Source organism: Psittacula echo (genome assembly GCF_963264785.1).
Source record: "Psittacula echo genome assembly, chromosome: 4".
Taxonomy (NCBI): Eukaryota; Metazoa; Chordata; class Aves; order Psittaciformes; family Psittacidae; genus Psittacula; species Psittacula echo.
In genome coordinates this window covers 77,239,197-77,263,410 of record NC_137738.1, presented here as the reverse complement: position 1 = coordinate 77,263,410, position 24,214 = coordinate 77,239,197, and the positions used below count along the sequence as shown (strand labels likewise).

Genomic DNA, 24,214 nt, shown 5'->3' with positions numbered 1-24,214 from the left:
TTGAGTAGTAATTATTCTTAGATATGTGAAGCTGAAGAGTCCCATCCATCTTCCTCCTAACACACTTAACCAGGGAAACAAATGCATGTACCATTCTCCTGGCAGACAGATACATTCAATTGCCTTGCTTAAGATGATAATCACTTCTTTTGGTTTAACTGCTAAGCAGATTTGAGATGTCACTTCTATTTTAACCAAATTCAGTTAAATAATGGCTTTTCCTCCTTATAGGAATACTTATGGAATTCTTCTCCAATAGGTTGTTTCAGTAACTCTCATGCATTTACCATATCGAACACCATCACATGCCGAAGTAGTGATTTATTCAGTCATGCACAGTTCATAAAAAGATATGAATACTTGGTGCTAAGAGAAATACACCCAGAAATAATCTTGGGTTTGGGTGGGGGATGCTGGTGGAAGGATAGTTTGTTTTCACTAGCTTTTGAAAAACCATGTTTGAAATAATTCTGGAGGAGCTCAGAACATGCTTGTAATGATGTTGTGCAGCTTGGGAGATCTGGACGAGCTATGCTTTCTGTGTAACCTAAAGTCCAGGCTTCTGAATGGAAACTTTACATTAATATTTTCACTATGCTCTTTCAGCATTGTATGACATCAGTTTTATTTTTCTCTTGTTTAAAGGAAAAATAGATTGCCATCAAATTCTGTGTTATACTGTTTCTTTCTTTTTAAACAGCTTTATTGGACACTCACTGGGTAATTTAATAATCCGTTCAGTGCTCACAAGACCTCGATTTAAATATTACCTCAACAAACTTCACACCTTCCTGTCTCTGTCTGGACCACATCTTGGTACTCTCTACAACAGCAGTGCTCTTGTTAATACAGGTAAAGTAGTATTTTCAGTTGTACAAGTTTAGATTTTCTTTTTGAAATGCACTTAGCAGTTTCAGGTGGGGTACACATTTCTGCAATACTTTGATTATGAGAAAGTGCATGTTTCACTGTCATATGAAGAGTTATAAAAATGTAAGTATCAATATAGGAAAGATGGTTGACATAAGTGTTTTCAGTGTGTTTGATTCAGGTTCTCTATTATACCATAAACAAACTCCAGTTTTAATGTGTTGAGCTCAATTTATTTAAAAACTGAATTTTAATATACTTAATCTGCAAAACCAATAGGTAAAATTCATTAAAATAATTCTGAACTACTAGTAGTGTCTTACAACCTCATAACCTGCAGTGTGTTTCTGCAGATGTGTTTATACCTTATGAACGTCTGTTTTTGAAAGAGTTAATGTAGCTCTCGGAGAACTTGTCAAAACTGCTGACTTTTGAAATGAACATTAGAAAATATTTTCGGGTAGCATCAAATTCTAAAATGAAAATTTGTTTCTGAGATTACCACCTTGGAGAGCCCAAACGCCCAGTGCATAACACTTACTTTCACTATAGAGAAACATACTCATTAAACTTTTTACATACCTTGTTTAGTGCCAGTTTATTTATTGGTTTATTATTTGGTTTCACACAAAAATGAGGAGGAAAAACACTTGTGTTGAGCTTAACAGAAGTGGATAGGAAGTGTGGGCTAGCTGGAGTTACTGTTGGAGTTTATAGAAGTGGGGGGAACATGACAGCTCTTTGAATTTGGTTGAAATGGTACCGTTTATAGCCCTTGGTATGCTACCAGTGAGGTTAACTTCAGGCTTAAGACATCTATAGTATTATTCATTATAGGCATCTACTGGGTGTTTAACATAGTGTATCACTGGATAGCTTCTTTCAAGTGTTTTAATCTCTAACTGAATCACTTAGCATTACTTTGCTTTTAGAAATGGCAGTTTTCCATGAGACAGAGAGGTAGGGCTGTTTGCTTGTTCATACAGTCACCAGCAAATGGCTTTCAGTTAACTTACGATTAAAACTATCAAATTATAATCCAGAATTTAATCATGTACATTAGTGGAAATAACAGCCTTCATGCTTTGTTATATATATAAACAGGAAAGAATAATGAACAAAAAACTTTAGTGTTTCTGGGCTTGACAATGATGACATGAAAAATAAAATTAATATCTGAGAGGCTAAATATATAGACTTTACATATTGTACTTAAATTAGTTTTCATATTTTACTCTGATCTGTACTCATGTTGTACCTAACAATGCAGGACTGTGGTTTATGCAGAAATGGAAGAAGTCTGGTTCTTTATTGCAATTGACATGTCGAGACCATTCGGATCCACGACAAACATTCTTATACAAACTCAGTAAAAAAGCAGGTAAGCTTTGTTAACACTTCCTATCTTTTAAAGGCCACTGTACATAAAAGTGAATAGGAAACCTAAAAAAAATTAAAATGTTTCAAACAAGCTTCTGATTCAGTTTATTTAAGAGTTTCACTTTAGTCCCATATTCTTCAAGTAAAGTAAACAGTAACCATTTTCGTTGCAGAGGTGCATCATTAGTGTGTGACTTTCCTTCCTTAGCTATGAGCAGAAGTTCCAAGTGCAGCTGCTAGACTGCTATAGATGTATCAGCTTCTTCTTGAGCCACTGAAACTGGTGATTTCAGTGTGATGAGTCATGTACATCTACATTCATTACCTGTTTCTGTCTGCCTTTCTTATCTATTCTATAAACATAAAAGTCTGCCTTATAGTTTTTGCTAACTAGTTGTTTATTACCTCATTGAGATTGTTAGGTAAAATAAAAACTAATTTTGTTGAAGGAGGAGTTGTATTTGCTGTAATAGGTAAAAAAAAAAAAAACAGGCTAGATTATTCATATGATGTCATTCATTCCATTTTCTCTGGTTTGAATATTCTTATTTCAGCTGTTGGCTGCGAGGCAGTTTTGTGAAGTGGATAATGTGCCAGTTGCGGGGTAGTTTCTATTAAGCATTATACAGTTACTGAGGATTCATCCCACAGGTGTTTCTCAGTACGTGTCAGCCAAGCAGTTGTGGAGCTAGAGATGCTCATGGAGTTTTGTGAAAAATCCATGCATGGTCCTCCTTCAGAGTATTTGTAGGTTGTCACAAGTAATACTTTGTTGAAAGCAAAGCAGTACACAGATACAGGCAGGAAAAGACTTGACATCTAACTCTTGAGATGTTTGAATATAAAACTTAGGGGTGTTGAAAGAAGCAGAAAAGAATAAGGAGCAAAAGAAATGTCATGGATAAGATATGAATATTGATCAAAAACTGATTTTGAAAAAAACATAGGATTTTTTTTCCCCCTTCTGTTCAAAACCTGCTATCACGAAGTAATTTTGTTGCCAATAAAGTAATACTTAAGGCTGAACTGGTATTTAAAAATTTTGAAAATAAATGTTTCATGCTGAACCGAAGTAACAGGCTGATGAGAAGTTACATGGTGGATGTTGGGTATGGCTGTGGGACCTGTGTTACAGAGGTAATCAGATGAATGAATCAGTAGGCTTTAAGGAATTTGGTATTCCTTGCTTTTATGTGTATACCTCTCAACATGACTAGATACACTGTTATTTCAGTACTGTTATCTATTCTAGAAATACAGTGTACATTTCTTATGACAGACCTGTATATGACAGACTTTTTGAAAGACATTGATAGCATCATCTTAAGAGTCACGACATGCATTTCAGACTTCATTCCCCATAAACTGTAGCAGGAGCCTAAAACTCTTAGCAGTCAGTCTCTTCTTTCTACCTTCTTACTGAAGAGGTGGAAAGAGCTGTACCTCAGGCCACAGCCTCATACAGAGTCTTGTTTCCAGGTCCTTCAGTGGGCTTGGTGTGAGGGAGAAGAAAAGGCTGGGGGAGAAGGAGAAAGTGCAGGGTCCTACACCTGGGTCAGAGCAATCCCAGGCACAGCTACAGTTTGGGCAGAGAAGAGATTCAGAGCAGCCCTGCAGAGAAGGACTTGGGGGCGTTGGTCGATGAGAAAATGAACATGAGCCGGCAGTGTGCGCTCGCAGCCCAGAAAGCCAACCGTATCCTGGGCTGCATCAAGAGGAGTGTGACCAGCAGGTCGAAGGAGGTGATCCTGCCCCTCTGCTCTCATGAGACCTCACTTGGAGTATTGTGTGCAGTTCTGGTGTCCTCAACATAAAAAGGACATGGAACTGTTGGAACAAGTCCAGAGGAGGGCCACGAGGATGATCAGGGGACTGGAGCACCTCCCGTATGAAGAGAGGCTGAGAAAGTTGGGGCTGTTCATCCTGGAGAAGAGAAGGCTGCGTGGAGACCTCATAGCAGCCTTCCAGTATCTGAAGGGGGCCTGTAAGGATGCTGGGGAGGGACTGTTCATTAGGGACTGTAGTGACAGGACAAGGGGTAATGGGTTAAAACTTAAACAGGGGAAGTTTAGATTGGATATAAGGAAGAAATTCTTTACTGAGAGGGTGGTGAGGCACTGGAAGGGGTTGCCCAGGGAGGTTGTGAATGCTCCATCCTTGGCGGTGTTCAAGGCCGGGTTGGATGAGGCCTTGGGTGACATGGTTTAGTGTGAGATGTCCCTGCCCATGGCAGGGGGGTTGGAACTAGATGATCTTAAGGTCCTTTCCAACCCTAACTATTCTATGATTCTATGAAATGTGGAAGTTTGATAATTTTATTTCAGGAGAAAAGAAAGCAGGCTTTATGCTTCCCTGAAAGAGAAGGAAGAAAGTTTTCCTTTGAGGGGTGAGTTAATATGCTGTATGTACACTATAGGTGTTGCTGCCTTTAACTCAATACCTGTACAAGGCATGCTTCAGTTCTGCCATCAGTTTGTTCATTCAGTGGACATACAGTATTGGCCATGCTTGACTCTCAAAACACCAGGAGAGAGAAGTTTGGGATTCCCCTAACTGTACCGTTCCTCTTCTCAGATTTTCAATGCAGAATTTGCATATTGTTCTCTATGGGGATTCTAAGCATAGGTGTTTACAGAAATCACTTTACCCCAGAATCCATCAAGAGATGGACAACAGTATTGAGAAGTGTAACCTGATTTTGCAGCATCTGTTGATTTTTCTCACTCATAGAATCATAAAATAGGAGTTTAAGATGCTGAAACATCTGTTGATGCTGCTTCATGTGGTGTCTTCTTCAGATGTTGGCTCCACAGCTGGGAAAGTCCCTAGGGCAGCAAAACTTGCTGCTATTTCAACTCTGCTGTGGTCTAGCTGATTTTCAGATCATCCCTAAAGCTGGCTGTGGATCCAGCAGGTGATGTTTTGAGGGCCAAGGTCTCAGCCACATTGTTGTATGGTGATTTATGGCTCTAGTTCTCAAATTTGCCCGGGAACGTACTGTTAAGTATATCATCTTGTTGCTTAACCTCAAAATGGATGAAGTTCCTGATTTCTGTCAGTCACTGTAGGTGGAAGTACAGTACAGTATCTCCTCTTCTACCCTTTAAAAAGAAGCTCCAGTACATGCTGATGCTTAAAGCCATTCAGAAAAAAAAAGATCTGTGCTCATTTCTGTTCTCTGTTCTGAATTCTGGAGTAGTACCAGTTGACAGCAGAAATTTTGCACTCTCGAACACATTTCTGATAACTCCTTTTCAGAGCTGCTTCTATCACAGTAGCACATCTAGGAGGATCTATGACAAATATTTTTGCCAAACTTGCTGTTTTCTCAAAGTTTGGGGCCAGGTTGTGCTTCATGGCTGAAGGTCACCTCAGGCTCTTGGGTCTCATGGTCAGAAGCAGCACCAGTTAGCTTCCCTGCCACTCCCAGATTTTTTGGACTCTTTCTCTTCCTGGATCTCTCTCAACCTGTTCTAGAAGGAGTTCTAATGCTTTAATGCTGAGGGCTTGCAAAATCACCTTCTCCTGTTAAAAGTGTATGTGACAATAGAAAAAGAAGAATTGTGGGTCTTCTGAACATGTGCAACATTCTTGCTTAATAGTAGTTTAAGACTTTAAAAGAACCTTTGCAACTGAAAAATGAAACTGAAAAATGATAAATATACCATTAATAAATCTCATCTATCTAATCATGCAGCTCTTCCTTTGTATAGTGTAAGTCATTCTGTCATTACTTGTTGAAGGAATAGTTATCCAGAAGTTGCTCTTTGCAGCTTCTTTAAGTTCTCTACCTCAGTTTTCCTGTACTCCAAAAAGCTTTTGAATAGGATTTTTTTTTAAGTGGCACATAAGAAATAAATAGGTTTTCCTACAGTTACAGTTGTTACAGTGCTGCCATTTGTTTATTGTAGTTCATCCTTCGATATGAGTGAATGATAGTTACCCAGTTCTGAGATAAAAGCTAAAAGTGTGACATGTGTGTGGTTCAGACTCAAGCAGTAGATGCTTGTTATCGTTAGTCTTGATCGCATTAATTTTTGGTTTAAAAATAGCTGGTACCACCTCGAGTTTTTTATTCACACCAGAAAAGTTGGTGTGAATTGGTTGACATGTTCTGTTGCACCTGGTAAATATAACTATATGCTAGAATAGTGATTGATCTAAGCGGCAAAACTTAAGTTACAAAGTTGTTGCTGTCATTAGTGTTGTTAGTGTCCTTAAATTAAAAGGGAATGCATTCACTGCAACATAGCTATCTGTGATTTAGAAGGGGCTCACTAGAATGTTCTCTCAGAAGTATATACAGGTACGTTTTGTTTGCAGAATTTCCTCAGATGTAGTATTGGAGATACAGTTAGCTTTCATTTACAAGTGAACTCTGGGAATATTTCAGTTTCAATTAATCTGTCAAGGCAGAATGACAGATAACTTATTTTAACAATTCTCTTTATCTGTTTCTGGTGTATAAATAGGAATTTATTCTTAAAATGTAAATGCCTTTTGAGGTGATCACAGGTAGATCACAGCAAATGACAGGTGATGATGATGATTAACTGCTTTTGCATAGCATTGTATGCGGTTTGTCTGTCAACTCATTTTGCTTTTATGCACTAATAGAGTGTTACACTTGTAGAATATTTTTAATATATTTTTATATATTTTTAATATATTTAAGAAATTAATATAATATTGACCATGTTAACTTGTTACAGCAGCCTTAAAAGCCTACATATGTGTTATTTTCAAGTTTAGGTTATGACACAATATTTTTTCAGGCCATGTAATAGTTTATCCTATGAAAATAAATCTTTATTTCAGAGAATGATACCAGATAGCAGTGAGAGAGCAGTTTCATTGATACGTAGGCTGGTTTTGATGTTCTGATAGTCTAAAAGAAATGTCAGTGACATGTAACATTTGGCTTTACTTTGTTTTCAGACAAGACTTTTTTGTGTGAATGACTTGTTTAGGATGCCAGTACGGTGGTCAGAACATGTAGTAAAAACAAAAAGTCCAGTTCCATCAGTTGGTCTTTGCCTGCAGAAACTTGAGCTTATCAGTCCCTTGAAATAATAGTAACTGAAAACTCAGGAGGTAGATCTCAATTTGATACAAAGTATGATTGTTCATTTGCAATTGAGGACTTGGCAAGTAAACCAACTCCAAAACTTTGGACAGGACTTCTATAATGCATGAAGATGTGTGTCAGAAGCATGGTTTGCTGAGACTGGCTTCCATAAAGCAAACCTCAAAATGCTGTTTTCTGTCCAAGTTATAATTGTTTGCTCACTGGTGGAAGTGCTTCCTGCAACAATCTTTGGACCAAAAACCTTTGGCAAGTTTTTCTACCTCAGCTTTAGTTCTGAACTTTTTTTAAGTCCCATTTCTCAGACTTAGAATATACCCACATTAGCACTCAGGAATGCATCTAGAAGCAAATCTCTTCATGATCACTGTTTACATCAGAACACAATGAATGGGCGTTAGGAGCATGTTACAATCACAGGATCAGACTAGACCTAGTCATAGAGTCATAGAATGAATCATAGAATAGTTTGGGTTGGAAGGGACCTTAAAGATCATCTACAGGGAGGTTACAACCTCCCTGCCATGTGCAAGGACACCTTCCACTAGAGCAGGTTGCTCCAAGCCCCGTGCAACCTGGCCTTGAATACTGCCTGGGATGGGGCTGCCACAGCTTCTCTGGGCAACCTGTGCCAGTGGCTCACCACCTCACAGGGAAGATTTTTTTTTCTTAATATCTAGTCTGAATCTACCCTCTTTCAGTTTAAAAAGTCCAAAGTAAACTCTTCTGAAAATGGGCATTATGATGGATGAGGGATTTTTAATACCAGGATGTTTACTTTATAGTCCTGATACTCTTGTGCCTCGGAGTTCTCAAATGTGAGTGTACAGCCATAGTCTCTTCCAGGATATGTTTGTACTTATGTAGGAGGGTTTAGATTCATATGTCGTAGTACTTCCAGATGTCTCAGTTAGAGTGGATTTCTGATGTGCTTGTTTATTGCCTTATCTTTCCCCTTTAAAATGAGCATTTTCCTAATCTCTGAAAGGAGGAAAAGATGTTTGTTTTGTTTTTCGTTTGCATCCATGTTAACAACAGATCAGCTTCAGTGATAAAGCACGGTTGACATGTTTTCTTCTTTGAGATGTCTGTTCTTTACAGGATGTCAGCTTAGCTTATTTGGTGCTGTTGAGCTTTGCAGAGGCGAAAAAGCATTTCAGCTAACTTGACATAGTGCCTGTTTGTAACTCATGATGAGGATAAGACTAGAATTGAAATAGCATCCCTATTGGTAGCATGGCATGGAGACTAACCTAATCAGTTCTGCAAAGAGGAAGGACTTCCCAGCCCTCCGTAGCTCTCTTCCAAGAATTCGTTATGGTCAAGAACTCTGTGGCACCCCACAGTGAATACTCTCTATTTCTGATAACTTGGTTTGGATTAGTTAAAGGGCAGTGGTATGGAATTTTGTCATCCTTTTTGTCACACAAATCTCAAGAGATTATCAGCAGCCCATTGTGCAGTGGCTCCATCTCCCATCACTGCTTGGATTTTGGCTACAGCTAGAGGACAGACTGAACATCCAATTCTGGTGCCTGAACATATAAATAGATTTATTCTTTGTGATTGCAGTTAGATGTGAGTTACCAGGTCTCTAATAAACCACCTGTTCCAGACAGATTTTTCCACTTGACCTATTAGTTGGAAAAATTGTTCATGAATTTATAAATATCATTAATTCAGTAATGAATAATGCAGTTATTCAGAATTCACTGCTGGACATGAATGGCACAGTGGTTGTACTCTCTGTGTATGCTCAAATTCACTTTGGCTGAGACTGAGATTCCATTAGGTAATAGGGATCACCATAAACATTTGGAAAGCCAATTAAAGGTTCATTACTACAGGAAAGAACATTCTGTTACATAGGACAAAGGTTGTTACTTGAGCAGTGATCTTTCCCTTGGATTGTTCTTTTACAGGCTATCTCAAATCCTGTTAAAAATTTTAGTCAATACTTTCTAGTTAATGACAACCTCAGTGTTCTTTATAGTACTCTGTGAAAATGTGTGATCTATTCAGTAGATGGATGAGTTCAAATGTATTTGTTCTGACAGAATTAGGTTTTAATCTTCCAGCATTTCTGCCTAACTACAACAACCTGAAAGTGTTGGCCTCATGAGATTTTGGGACTGAATTAACTTAATTCAGTGGCTGAAAATTTTGCTGCACAAGAAAAATTGGTTCATTAATTACTCAGAATAATTTTAATATGGGATTTTTATTCTTTTTTTTAATCCTTACAGTACACATGACAGTATTATGTGTGGTGTGGGAAAATAAAGCTGTGGATCACAGGAATTAGCTGAGCTATATTCTTGTTCAGAATATACTTCATGTCTAGGCAGTAAGCGAAAAAAGAACATGTAATGATGACTGGTGGTCCAGTTTTTACTGCTACATAAACGAAAGATTGTGATACGTTGCTTCTTTGTCCACATGCACACTTAAGTACAGTTTAGCACTGCACACTTCCATATTAGAGATTGTTCTATGCCTGCTTCCTAAGTAGTCCCATAGCTTGCCTATAGAGCAGGAGGGATGCTGCGGAACACCATGCAGTTCCTTCTCATTGGCAAATGGCTTGAGTTATCTCACATTGTAGAAATCCATGGAGCTGCTAGCCTCTGTACGTTCATATACACCATGTTGACTGCTCCCTCTCTCATCCATATAATCATATGCAGTCTATATCTATCACATGAACCAGGTCAGAATAAACAACTTCAAGATACAAGACTTGGACTTTTTTCTTCATAATAGGCACAAAGAGCTGTTCAAATTAAATATTTAACAATAAAACTCGTGTATGAAATACCCTCCTGGCTCCTACTGAAAAGTCCCCTCAAACACTTTTTCATAATGAAGGATTCCTGGTAGGGAAGCGCAGGGCATTATTTTTATGAACCAGAATATAAAGCATAAAAATGAGTCACTGTTACCAAAAGGGGATGCCTAATTTATTAATCTGTGATGTCCTAAGCCTAGTTTTTGTTTTGTTGTTATGTCTGTGTTATATCACACACAGTGATGAAGACAGTCTATTTCAATATTGATTGATGTAGACTGATGTTCCTCTAAAGATTCCCCAGGATATCTCTTCCTCCTTCAAGTTGATTAAAAGATCTAGGCAGTCCACTTAGAATCAGAGAGAAGTTTGGGTTGGAAGGGACCTTTAAGGATCACCTGGTCTTCTTTCTACCTTTATGTGACTGCTGATGGGTATTTCCCTAGGGAAAGGGCGTATCAGAAAAGCTTAATACAAGATATACAGCCTCTGAAAGAATTTACAAAACTATTACAGATTAGCCTGCAGAGAATTCCTATTGTTCTTTTCAACTTGGTACACGGTTTTGGAACTGGCATATGTGTCTTCGTGTGATTTGCTGCAGTCATTTTTCATCAGATGTCAGATAAAAAACTCCCATTGATTTAGCTGATCTTCCAAGAATGTTGGTTCTTCAGTGAGCACAGGCAAAAAGCAAACAAAAAGCCCCAAACAAACAAAACAAAACAAAACAAAAAAAAAAAGAAAAGAAACAAAAAGGATGATGGGGAGGGACTCTTCATTCGGGACTGTAGTGACAGGACAAGGGGTAATGGGTTAAAACTTAAACGGGAAGTTTAGACTGGATATAAGGAAGAAATTCTTTACTGAGAGGGTGGTGAGGCATTGGAATGGGTTGCCCAAGGAAGTTGTGAATGCTCCATCCCTGGCAGTGTTCAAGGCCAGGTTGGACAGAGCCTTGGGTGACATGGTTTAGTGTGAGGTATCCCTGCCCATGGCAGGGGGGTTGGAACTAGATGATCTTAAGGTCCTTTCCAACCCTAACTATTCTATGATTCTATGAAACAAAACACAAACAAAACCCCAAACAAAACCAAAAAACCCCACCTAAACAAATTTCTGTTTTGAAGACGACTGGAACCAGGATCTAGTTTGGATGCATCTTCTGTACATTTTTATAGATTTGATAGATTTTGTTGTCATTGTTTGGTTTGCAATTTTCTGTGAAATCCTGGAAGATGTATTTAGGTTTTCGCATACTGAAGTTGTTCACTGTTGTTTCTATAACTGACCTGGTTTGGAGATGTAGTCTTCATCCCATGGAGCATACAAAATACTGAAAACTAGGCAATAATCTCTGAAAAAAGAAAGTTTTTTTCACTTTTGTCTCTATCAGCAGCTTCAGGAACTTGTAATGTACCTTGTAATAAATGGGTACTGAATTTCAGTTGTAAAATGTTCTATTATTCTGTAGTAATCATCAAGGGATTTGTTATAACAGATCCCTTTTTCTCTTTTCCTGTAGGTCTTCATTACTTCAAAAACATTGTGTTGGTAGGATCTCTGCAGGATCGTTATGTTCCTTATCACTCTGCTCGCATTGAGATGTGTAAAACAGCTTTAAAGGATAAACAATCAGGTAATAAATATCCTGCAAAATAAGCAGACCATGCAGGTTAAACCTCATAGTCTCAGATTCATCCCACTTAATTTTGGGTGCTTAACTGAGGCACCTCTATTATGTGTCTAGACACTCTGGGCTTACTTTGTAGTATTGGAGAGAGAAAATCCATGGGAGAGCTGAATTGCTTTCTGGATCTGTCCTGTTCTGTTACACGTAGAAAGATAAGAAAAAGAATAAATTTTGAGCTTACAGCCTTCACTGAAAATTAGGTGGGATGAACACAGCCCCTGTGTGTTACCTGAATAGGGAGGACAAATAGCTTTGACTTCTGAGGACGTCAAGTTACAGCATTGAGCACACGGCCTGTATTTAGTTGAGGCTTAATACTAGTGCTGAAAGAAAAGATAACGTTTTCCCATTTCCAGTGATAGTTGGTTGTTGTATTTACTGTTGACACATCCTAGCACAACCGGATTCTAGCATTACAGATTGACACATAAATACCTTTTACAGTGTAATAAATTAATACTGATGAGCACATTCTCACTATAAATGAACAAAATTAAAATATATAGCTTAAAATTATTTTTCCAACATTTCTGGCAAAATTAAGTTTCCTGTATATTCTAAAAGAGCACCAGCATAACACGTATCATTGCCCCTCTTACTCTGAAATGTATTCACTTTTGAGTTCAGGGTCAAAGAACTGTATTTGTTTCTGGTGATTCACTCAGTACAACTTTTCTGTTCCTCTGCAGGACCAATTTATGCTGAAATGATACAGAACCTGCTTCTGCCAGTTCTCCAGAATAAGGGATGTAATTTGGTTCGTTATAATGTAATTAATGCATTACCCAATACAGCAGATTCTCTCATAGGGAGAGCTGCACACATTGCTGTTCTTGATTCAGAAATATTTTTAGAAAAATTCTTTCTTGTTGCTGCCCTAAAATATTTTCAGTAGAGAATAGCATTCTCTTGGTTATTACCTCATTAACAGATGAATTAAATAGTGTGTGGTATTGAAGTATAGCTGCAGCTGTATTTTAAGAGATATTTATACTTTTTATATGGAAGATAATTTATATCATCCACACTTAAGGCTTCTTAACATCAACTTTACTTTCTAGGTAATGTGGCTGTGCAATATTTTTTTATTTTGTTCTTTTTACTTTTCTATTACTTTCTCTTAATTTGGGGTACCTAATTATTTGGACATTAAAGCGCAGTGTGTACATCTGGTTGGTTTATTATTGGCTCTCAGATGACAGAAGTCAGTGTCACTTGGCTACCTTTTACGAGAGGCTTTGGATGCCAAAATAAATTGGGGTTTAAAATCCTAATAAGGTCATACATGTTCAGTTGTCCTATTTTAGCACTGTAGGAAGTTTAACTGGAAACACAATGAGCTGCTAAAATACTGGATATTTGTGGCATATCAAAGACGGACTCCAGCTCTGGTGAAATTTGAAGACCTTTGTTTCACATCTCGCATCCCTTCTATAGTCTACTAAGTGCTAAGCAGTAACTTTCCACTCTCTTGCTTCCTTATCATCCCAATTTAGCAAAACTACTAAGGGTTACAAATATTCACACTGTTTGGTCTGTCTTTGAGATGCACATCCTGCTTTATCTTGCAAACAGCCTGCTTTGTTTTGTTAACCGATCTTTACCCTTCATTGTTTTTACAGTTCCCAAGGCTTAGGCCCAAGCAGGGCATTAACACCTGGTGTTTTCTTCACCGTTCCCAAGGCTTAAGCCTGACCAGGGCAACAGCACCTGCTATTTTCTTTACCGTTCCCAGGGCTTAAGCCGGACCAGGGCAATAATGCCTGGATCCATTTTGTTAACTATTTCTGTCCGTCACCCACAGATATTTGAAAACAACTCTACCCATGGGTCTGGCAAAGACTACTGCCGCGTTTTCTGTCCGGATATCACTACAGCGTAACAGTGTTCTACAAAATCATTATCATCATTGTTAAATATGTTCTGCCCGTGGGAATGTATTTTCTACTGATCTCAAAAACATGTTAGTTTACATACTCAATTTTATTACTGGAACTTTAGTTTTCAGAAGCAAATGGCAACTTAAGGATTTTTGAATGTTTCATGATAGCTGCCTTCAAATAATTGGAGTTCTGCAAACTGTATTAAAATTGCTCCTTACTCTGTCAGTTCTTCAGATATGGACAGTTTTACATGGACTTCCTTGTATGTACATAAAATAAGTACATGATACAAATTTCTGCAATACTTTTATGAATTAAAGCAATTTTTAAATATTGTTAAAATGTTTTATTGACTACAAAGTATTGTAAATATAAATCAATCCATCTTCAAATGGGACAATATTGTAAACTTTACCTGTTTAGTGATACAGATAAAATGGTTTTGATATACAGGAATGTTAAAGGTCTATTGACTTTCTACTGGTGCTGAATAGCATTAAGTTTGGTTTTTCCTCCCTTCTCTTTTCTCTCTTTCAAATAATAATTCACTAAAGGTGGGGGGAGAAAGAGATACCTGTGCATTCACTAATTGTACACTAACTGTAATGAACATTTTTTGAAAGATATACATTTGTTGTGTAATGCATGTTTATTTTTAGCATTGTGTTACTGCATCTGGTGTTAATAAAATGAACAAATTACTCAAATGAAGGCAATTAAAGAAACTGAAATGTTCTGCTAATTACCAAAATTCTGGGTAGGCTTTTTTGTATATAAGTCCTGACTTTGTATTATTTGAAATTAATATAGCAATAATAGTTTATAATGAAGTGATTTGGCATTTGATATGGTTTGTTGTACAGTAAAATCTTTGTAATAATTTTTTTCTCTCTACAACTTACAAGGTGCTCAGATGAGCATCTACAGTTCAGTGACATGCACATTTGAGAGGGTATTTTATTAGAGCTATGTTGGGCAAGTCCTTATGACACAAAGATACTGAAATACATTCCCACTATAACAATGTCTACCTTTATTGATAACTTTTATTATGATGGTGCTACTAAGTTTTAAATACTTAAATTACATTCTAACATCTCAACTATCTTTTATTTAACAGTAGTATAGTAGTCAGCTAGTGGCTAAATTGTGAATATCAGTTGAGGAAGGGAGATACACAGAATTTCCCTTGGTTCACAGTGAGGAGGGTCAGCTGCTCTTAGTGTATAAGCATTTGGATGTTTCTGTCACTAGTGAAAAATATCTGTCTTGCTGCATCTCTCCAAAAATCCTGAAGTGTAAAGTGTGCTTTTGTGATGAGCAAAGCAGAAATATCCTGGCAGAAATAACCACTTTATTTATTTTTAATAGTAGATCCTGGCTATTTAAGGAGGTTTGAATTTGCTTTGTTCTTTGAGGAGAACGGGTGGTGCAGGAATGAAATCACGTGGTATTTGCATCTAAGTTTATCAAGCAACAGGGCAAATTAAGAGAACATTAAATTCATTTCTCTCCCCTAATTTGTATTGCCCACTGCAGCCCACATGTGGTGTGGTACACCTCTCAGAACTGCAGCTGTTTGACAACTCCAAGTCCCAAAGGAATGTGTTGTAAGAAAATAATGGCCCAGACATGTCCTGGAAGCATATGAATTTGCACTTGCAGACCGTCACAGTTGCAGTTGCTCTCTGAACAACACATGCAGTCCTGGATGTTTTGGACAACTGCATGTGTGTTGCATAGCACACTCCCCCTACTCCCGCATATTTCTATTTACTAGATGGGAATATGGACTCACATACATAATTCAGTGTCTTTTGATGCAGTAGCAGCTATAAAGTGTTCCATCTTGCCCCTCTTCTGTTTGAAAGAAGGCTTCATCTTCCTGTAGTGATGGTGACCTCTGCTTTATGCAAGTACCTGACGGCAGCTTGAAAGAGAATTATGCTGCTTACAGAAGGAGAGATAAAAATTAAGGTCTTAACATTCCTTTAGATAGCTTCCAGTCTCGTGCTCCCTGAAGGCAGTAGCTGCTGCTGTTACTTCACAAAGCTCTCAGCAATATTATTAGGAGGTCACTGCATAAAATGAGCGTCAGAACTCGTTTGCATGTAGTGTATATAAAGAAATTCTGTGGTTTGTGTTTGAATCTTCTATCAAAATCAAGCTTTCTGATCCCACAAATGTAGCAGTGGCTGCTATTTGCAAGAACTCATGTTTTACTGTGGAAATCACTGGGCTTTGCTGCAGAGCCAAGAGATTTCACAATGGAAAACAAAACACCTTCATTCCAAGTCAGTCTTCTTTGCACAGCCCTGACCGGGTTTGGTATTTGGATAACCAAGCTTCATGAGGTGGTCAAGGGGAATAGGGATCATTTAGGGAGAATCAGCACACTTGCTGTGTGGCTAACCTACCTTCTGCTCAGCTGAACTGACCTGCTGCAGAGTTTGTGCTAGCACCAAGTCTTTTATTCTTGGCTTTTTAGAACAGCAAAGCAAAATACAGTTATCGTTTGAGTCTTCCTGGCAAGGCAAGCTGCAGTGTGAGAGAGAAATGATCAGTAAACAGAGGCAGGGAAGCAAAAAAAGAAAACATAGCATTGAATCACAAAGTAAAAAATTCCTGTGGCACGTGCTATGTTTGTATTTACTAGTGTTCACACTATCTTTCAGCCACAAGATCTAGAAATACATAATTCAGGAGCAAGAAGTGAATTTTGCAATTTTACAGCAATACAATAAATGTAGACTAGAAAAAAGTATCTTGGAAGACCTCAGCTTATTTTTAAAATCACAGAATGGTTTGAGTTGAAAAGGACCTTAAAGATCACCTAGTTCCAACCCCCTGCCATGGACAGGGACACCTTTCACAAGACCAGGCTGCTCTAAGCCCTGTCCAGCTTGGCCTTGAACACTGCCAGGGATGGGGCAGCCACAGCTTCTCTGGGCAACCTGTGCCAGTGTCTCACCACTCTCATGGTAAAGAATTTCTTCCTAATGTCTAATCTGAACCTACCCTCTTTCAGTTTAAAGCCATTCTCCCTTGTCCTGTGACTACATGCCCTGGAAAAAAGGCCCTCTGCAGCTTTCTTGTAGGCAAGATACTGGAAGGCTGCTATAAGGTCTCCCCAGAGCCTTCTCTTTTCCAGGCTGAACAACCCCAGCTCTCAGCACGTCTTCATAGAAGAGGTGCTCTAGCCCTCTGATCATCTTCATGGCCCTCCTCTAGACTTGCTTGAGTAGGTCCATGTCCTTCCTATGACAGGGACACCAGAGCTGAATGCAATTTTCCAGGTGGGGTCTCATGAGAGCAGAGTAGAGGGGTGGAATCACCTCTCTCAACCTGCTGATCATGCTCCCTTTTGATACAGCCCAGGACATGGTTTCCAGGCTGTGAGCACACATTGCTGGCTCATGTTGAGCTTCTCATCAATTAACATGCCCAAGTCCTTCTCTTCAGGGCTGTTCTCAGTCAGTCTCTCCAGCCTGTAGCTGTACCTGGGATTGCTCCGACCCAGGTGTAGGACCTTGCACTTGGCATGGTTAAACTTCATCAGGTTGGCATCAGCCCACCTCACAGGTGTGTCGAGGTCCCTCTGGATGGCATCCCTTCCCTCCAGTGTATCAACTGAACCACACAGCTTGGTGTCATCGGCAAACTTGCTGAGGGCGCACTCAATCCCACTGTCCATGTCACCGACAAAGATGTTGAACAAGACCGGTCCCAACACCGATCCCTGAGGGACACCACCCGTTACTGGTCTCCAGCTGGACATCGAGCCATTGACCACAACTCTTTGAGTGCAACCATCCAGCCAATTCCTTATCCATCGGATGGTCCATCCATCAAATCTACGCCTTTCCAATTTAGAGACAAGTATGCCATGCAGGATGGTGTGGAACAGTTCCTGGTTAATCTTACATTGCTATTTGATAACATTTGAGAGTATATATAAGCATTATTTTTGGACTGTGTTAAGCTGTTTAGGAATACCTTAGTTTTACCTGATACCTGCAGACAGCTTGGTATGTGTATTTTTAAGGTAAGGATTTCGGGATGGTTTTTACTGTACTGAGCACATATATAAGTTCTTGAACTTGGCACAAATGTTTGGTTTTTTCTTGCTGCTTTTGGGCAGAGGGAGTATTTTTTCTGCATGAACCACCAAAATTCCTCTTTCTTCTTTCTGAAACAGGCACAGGATCTTGCTGTCAGAATAAAGAAAGGGGTTTCCTATTGTTTCTGGTCTCTAATGTTCAATTAACCATGCTATAAAAAGCTGATTGAGAAAATGTCACACATAAAGCAGGGAGTTAAAATTCAATCCCTTTCGGTGTGTAGGCAGTGCCAGATGTAGTGCAATAAACTCAAGGGAGTGTTGCTGCTGATAATTTACCAGGACATTCACTTTCTTAAACTCTAGATGTGAACACAAAACGCTGTTTTAGACTCCAAGAAGGGCTGAATGAAAGCTACCTTCTGCAGCTTAGTATCTGTGGACAGAGTGTTTTAAATTCTGTGTTATGGAAGAACAAGGTTAGCTGGAGAATTTGGAAATGACAAAAAGCAAATGTTCCATATTAAAAAAAAATTAACCGGAGAAAATTAACTGCAGCTCCAGCCCATGATCACCGGTGTTACTTTTTCCAGGGGCAACTGAGAAGACTTGGTCTAAATGTTCTGAGTCGGCTACTGGGTTTGGTTGCTGCTTTCTTCCTGGGAGGGTGATGATGCCTGTTGGAGTGCAGAAAAGCCACCAGCTGGGGCATAAGACAAAGTTTATCATTAAATTACTGCCATTTAAGTGATTTCCTGGTAACTTTGATTGTATTAAAATAATTACAGTATGTAAATAATTCTCTGGTAACTTTGAATTTATTTAAATTATTATAATATTTCCTCGTAACTTTTTTTCAACAACGATTTTAATTTCATTTTATATATCTATATGCACACGTTTGGGCAAAAATAGGTGCTTTCTGCCATAAGCTATTGCACGGAAAAGACGAAGACGCCTTTGTTGCAGGTTTTGGGGGGTGGCGGGAGTGGGGAGGAAGAGGAGAGTTACAGCTTATTTCTCGAGCACCTCGAAGAGCCAGGAGCTGCCTCCATCAAGCACTTGGATCCCCAGCCTCCGTTCCACTCCGTTCACAGAAGACGGAGCGCGGCGCGAGGGAGACTGTGGTGTCCCAGGCTGCCGAAAACCGTTGTTCCCGAAGCCGCCGCCATCACCTCAACCGCTTTTGCCTCCGCCACTCCCTCAGACGGACGAGCCCCGCCTCCTGCTTTCGCATGCGCATCGCGCCTGCGCCTTGCCGTCATCGTCCCCCTGCCCCGGGTGTCTTGTGTCGGCTGGGCTATGGCTCTGCGAATGCTGCGCGGAGTGCCCGGGGCAGCCAGTAAGAGGCGGGGAGAGGGCGGGAGGGGAAGCCTTTGCCGTTGAGGGGGTACTCAGCCTCTCCTCCCCTTCCTCACGCAGGGAGTTACGAGCGAGAGACCGTGGGGTGGTTACCGGCCGCGACTGTTGGCGCTGGGGCTGCTGAAGGGTGCCTAAGATGGCGGCGGGTGAGGGGGGACGTGCCCGGCCCCCGCGTCTTCAGCCCACAGCTCCTTCCCCCTCTTACCGTATTTTTCTACAGGATTCCTGTTTGGGGGTGGGTTTTTTTTTGTTAATTCCAGATACTGATATTCTCCCCTATATTGCAAAAATGCTGCTGTTTGGCCTCAGTGTTCTGAAGGTTTTCTTGTCCTGTCGTTGCTACAAACTTTTAAACGCTGGTAAAATAATAACGCGTGGATTAATATTTGTAGACTAGTTGGAGGGAACTTAGTGTGGCTTTGGAAGTTGGTCTGTGTCCTTTATGTGAGGAAACAGGTGATTTGTTCATGGAGAAAACCCAGGCTGGAGGGCAAATAAGATTGCCTGTAGCCTGCATAACAGTTTATGTCCCACATGCACGGTCGTCTTAGGCTGTTCCAGAGGACTACGGGTCAGGCCACTTCTCCATCAAAAGTTGAGACTTCTGTGATCTTACCGATGCAGTATTCCTGAAATAGACAGGAGGGGTAGGAAGGGTGTGCGGAATGTTAGATGTCTTTATAGGCTCTATTTGGCCGTCAGGTTCATGGCAGGATTTGGCTGGTGCTCCTCTCTTCACCACAAGCATGCCGTGAGTGCCCTGTTCCTGCCACAGAGATGGCTTTGTTTTGATAAATCATGGTCTGAGGACCACTTGGAAAAACTGGATATTACAGGTGTTGGTTGTACAGCAGCTTTAAAGACCTGCGGTTTTCAACTTCTTTTTAAATTCAGGTATATAATTAATAAGTTGTTTGGCTTTATGATAGCTCATAAAGGATGAAGGAGTCAAAGATCTGCTTATAGAATGCTGTTTACTGACAGAGTTGATTGTTTCATCTTTTTCAGAGGTGCTTAATGCTGAACTTCTGTCACTTCTGTGTCAAGAAGAATTATTTTGGTCAACAATATCAAGCATTATAAATAGGAAATAAATTACAAAAATTACAAAAAATAAATTGCAAAATAGGATTTTGTTGCTTCTCTATTGACTGAGGTAATCAGTTTTGTATCAGTATCTTAACCTGGCTTTTATTTGCACTTGTGCTAGAATATCAGCTATAGTTTAATTTTGTAGCTAGCTTCCCCTTCAGCTTGCTGAAGAATAACAAGATGCTTGGCAGGAGTAGAAAGATCCCGTGTTTGTGGAAGGAGTAGGTTCCTCACTGCTGATAGTCCATTATGTCATGCTTAAGGCAAGAAGAAAATTACTCCTTTGGCAGATTTGCAGCAGTTGGCAGCGTAGTACTGTTTATATGACTGTAGGGTTTAACCTTAAGGCTGTGGTATCTTAAGATGAATTAATATGCTGATTGTGGGAATACAAGTGGATTGTTAGTGGGTGTGTGTATAGGTGAGTCAGATCCACGCTGCTAGAGAATGTTTCCTGATACGATCTCTTCAGCAAGGTAGAATAATAGTTCTTGCAAGTACTTTGCACCAAGGCTGGTACAGGGAGCATTTCTGTTTGAGTCTTCTTAAGAAAAGTCAGAGCTCTTTTAGGCACTTCTCCATAGCCAGAATACTTTCAGAGGGTAGTTTTTGCTTTCTGCGGAAATGTGGCTTTTTAACCAAATGTAGAAATAGCAGTCATTTTGAGTGATCTTTGTAAGTACTTGTTGGCTTGTGTATGACTCCTGAATTGTTTCTTGAATTGATTGGAATTACATTATTATGAGGGTGGTGAGGCACTGGCACAGGTTACCCGGAGAAATTGTGGCTGCCCCATCCCTGGCAGTGTTCAAAGCCAGGTTGGATGGGGCTTGGAGCAACCTGGTCTAGTGGAAGGTGTCCCTGGCCATGGTAGGGGAATTGGAACTAGATGATCTTTAATGTCCCTCCCAACCCAAACTGTTCTGTGATGTATGACTTAAAATATTTGTGCATTTCCATTTTTATTCTACTTGTGAGAACTTTAGGTATGGATGTTAATAGGTTTTTTCCTACATTTATGTTAAAAAAGTAGGGCTTTAAGGGAAAAATGTTCATGATTTTAATTAAAGCATTTTCATGCAGTTATATATTTGAACTTAAATGTGCTGGAAGTTTGTCCTGCCTTTGACTACCAGCTGAACTGTTTTAGCATCATAAGGGAAGCCCAGCTATTCTCTACCAGCATTCTGGAAAACCTCTTACTGAGGGAACAATGTTTTTGTTTTTTAAAACTTTCTTTTGGGAAAGTAGAAGCTTTTTATGACTCCAAAGCTGCTGGAAATGAGCCAGGACCTGGAAATCGGCAGGTTTCTTGGGGGAGGTTAGGACTTTTCTAGCAAAACAGAAAGTACTGGCCTGTGCTAACATAATTACTATTTAGACTCTAAAATACAAGAAGATAACAGTGAAGGTAAGTTCAAGCACTTAAAAATACAGTGTTTGCGTGAACTGCGTTACACAACTAACACAGTTTTGCCTGCATATGTTTCTAGGGCCAAAAATAATTATCGGTGCCTATTGCTTAGGTGTTTGTGAGTTGAATGTCAAACTAATATTTGGAGTTCGTTTTCCTTCCCTCCACTCCCTGGTTTCTGAAGTTTTCTGAGTTTTTGAGAGATGCTCTGAATAGTATGACCCTCACACTGATGCTACACATGTCCTTCTGTTTGATAGAGTCATCACTGTTGTGCAGCTCGCAGAGGAGCACCAGCTGTAAGACAGGAGGAAGATCTGAACCTGCTAAGCAGCCACTCAGGAAACCAAAGTTACCAGTAGGTCGCTTTGATGAACCGGAGGAGTTCAGTGTAGAGAAGGAACCCTTGGAAAGTAAGTAATGTTTTACAAACGGCAAGGCGTGTTTTAAAAGCAGGACCTGAGGTGCAGTGCTGATGTTGGTTTAAGAAGAGTGATAAGCTTGCAGCACACTTCATATTCACTTGCTAAGCTTAATGGCTCTGAAAAGAAGAGTGCAGTGGGGACAAGCTGCAGCAAATGGTGTATAAAAAAAAAAGTCTTCAGAACAAGGGTGGTGGAGCACTGTGACAAGCCACCAAAAAAACCTGTGATCCCTCTTCTCTTGTTGCTACTCAGATTTGCCTGGATGCCCTGACCTATTATCAGCTTTGCCTTTGAGCAAGGCTGGAGCCAGGTGTCTGCCAAAGGTGCTTTCCACCATGAACCATGGCATGATTCCAAGTAATGTAGCTGGTATTGGTCTGCTGCAGTACAGCTGTAAATTGTGGTGCTAGACTGATGATGGCACCAGCTACTTTTTGTCATCCAAAAAGTCTGTTCTGTTTCTTAATCCACAAAAGATTTCTGATTCATGCTGTATTTCATGGACAGCCAGTCTCCTAGGTAGTGTTTTGCAAGTAGCATTTTGGAAAGCAACAGCAGATACTGAGTTGATTGAGCCACCAAGAGTGTCAGGGGAGACCTAATGAACTGCTGCTGTTCGTGTTATATTCCAGTGAACTTAGTGGGGCTGCACTTAGAGAACCTGACAAGATTGAAGCACACGTACGTCGCTGCTGAAGTCCTAGAGACATACTCTATTTTTATCAGACAGGGGAAGAAAGAATCTCTTTCTTCTGTGTTTTTAATTAGTGATATTCCCGTATTTGTTGGGTTGACCCTGACCAAGTACACCTTAACTAAAAGTGCTGTCATGCTTTGTCTTATTCACCACAGTGTGATGTTCTGCTGCTGTTTGCCAGGAGTGATAACATGTTTATCTATTTTGAGCCTCTAGGACAAGCTTTTTTAATGCATCAGTAGATTACTGTGAATTTCCCGATGACAAAATGACTGAAAAATTATAGTATCATCTCTAAAATAGTTGCAGTTTCAGATTGTGACTCACTACAGAACTGACTCAGAGTTGGAGTTACTGTGCAAGCAGCTATTTAATTTCTTGTCCTTTTATTCCCAAGAAGAGAAATGTCACCACTGCTTCATTTAAAACAAATGCATAATCATTATATTTTGCTTTTTGCTTTGTGCTAGGTTTAGTACAAAACTCAAGGTTTCTTTTGGCTTTAAATTTAGTTGTATCTGTATATTTTTCAGTTGTAATGCCAGCAATGGTTTGTTATAATGACTTCCCATTGTGGTGTTAGGGAAAAGTGTAAGAGTTTCAGCTGGTGATTTGAATTCCCAGTGCTGTGCAGCTATCATGGAAAAATGTTTTGAGCTTCTGCATCTGCTGTCAGCACGTCAGTAGTAGCACATATTGGGATGATGATATCTGCAAAATAATATTGGATGCATTTGCACTCCTTGTACTGCCAGAGGAGCTCACACACTGACATTTCCTGTCCTGGTCCACATGAATTTTTAAACAGGCATCCCAGTATATCATTCTGTACAGCCTGTAGCTACATGAGTTTCTCTCCATCACTGTCCTTTTTTTCTGCTCTCCAGGATTTCTGCTGGTTTTTCTCATTTTCAGCTGTGCTTCTCATTACTTGCATTGCTGAGTTAGGGATACAGCTGAGGGAGTCCCAAGTTATGCATGTGTATGGGAGGCTCTGGGGAATCAGCGGGCCAGGGAGGTTGTGGGGTACAGAAGCTTTGGGGAGCCCTGCAGTCTAATGCAGGATGAGAAAACACTCAGCCTAGGATGGTGCTGTGCCAGAAAGTACTACATGGCTTGGTGATGCCTAGTGGGATGGCCACTGTGCAGCACACGTGGTGTGAGCTTGCTACTCTTAAGAGACAGCCCTGAATAAGGGAGCACTGAGTAGCATAAGGATATTGAATGTGAGGTGGAGGAAGCTCCATGGTGTTTGAGTAGATGGCATGAACTAGGAGGGTACTGGGAATAAGAGCAGCGCTGCTCATATGCAAGCTTAGCATGTTGCTTACCAGAGAGATCCGAAAGCCCCATTCATACCCCATTTATGAGGAGTCACCCTCTCCTGAACGGGCATCACAGGAACTTAGGGAGCTTAAGCTATGTTTTCGAAGGTAAGAAGTCTTATTTTAGCCATTTAGAATT

At 39.9% G+C, this 24,214-nt stretch overlaps 1 protein-coding gene across 1 annotated transcript in view; it reads left to right on the top strand.

Moving 5' to 3' along the window:
* LOC308219623 (stromal membrane-associated protein 1-like) overlaps positions 1-24,214 on the top strand; it is a gene marked incomplete at its 5' end in the record, with an annotated part of 160,537 nt that overhangs the window by 26,348 nt on the left and 109,975 nt on the right. Inside the window, 3 exons of the mRNA XM_080614851.1 lie at positions 701-852; positions 2,141-2,251; positions 21,889-22,041. Coding sequence (XP_080470977.1) covers positions 701-852; positions 2,141-2,251; positions 21,889-22,041 — 416 coding nt within the window. The remainder of the gene's footprint in view (positions 1-700; positions 853-2,140; positions 2,252-21,888; positions 22,042-24,214) is intronic.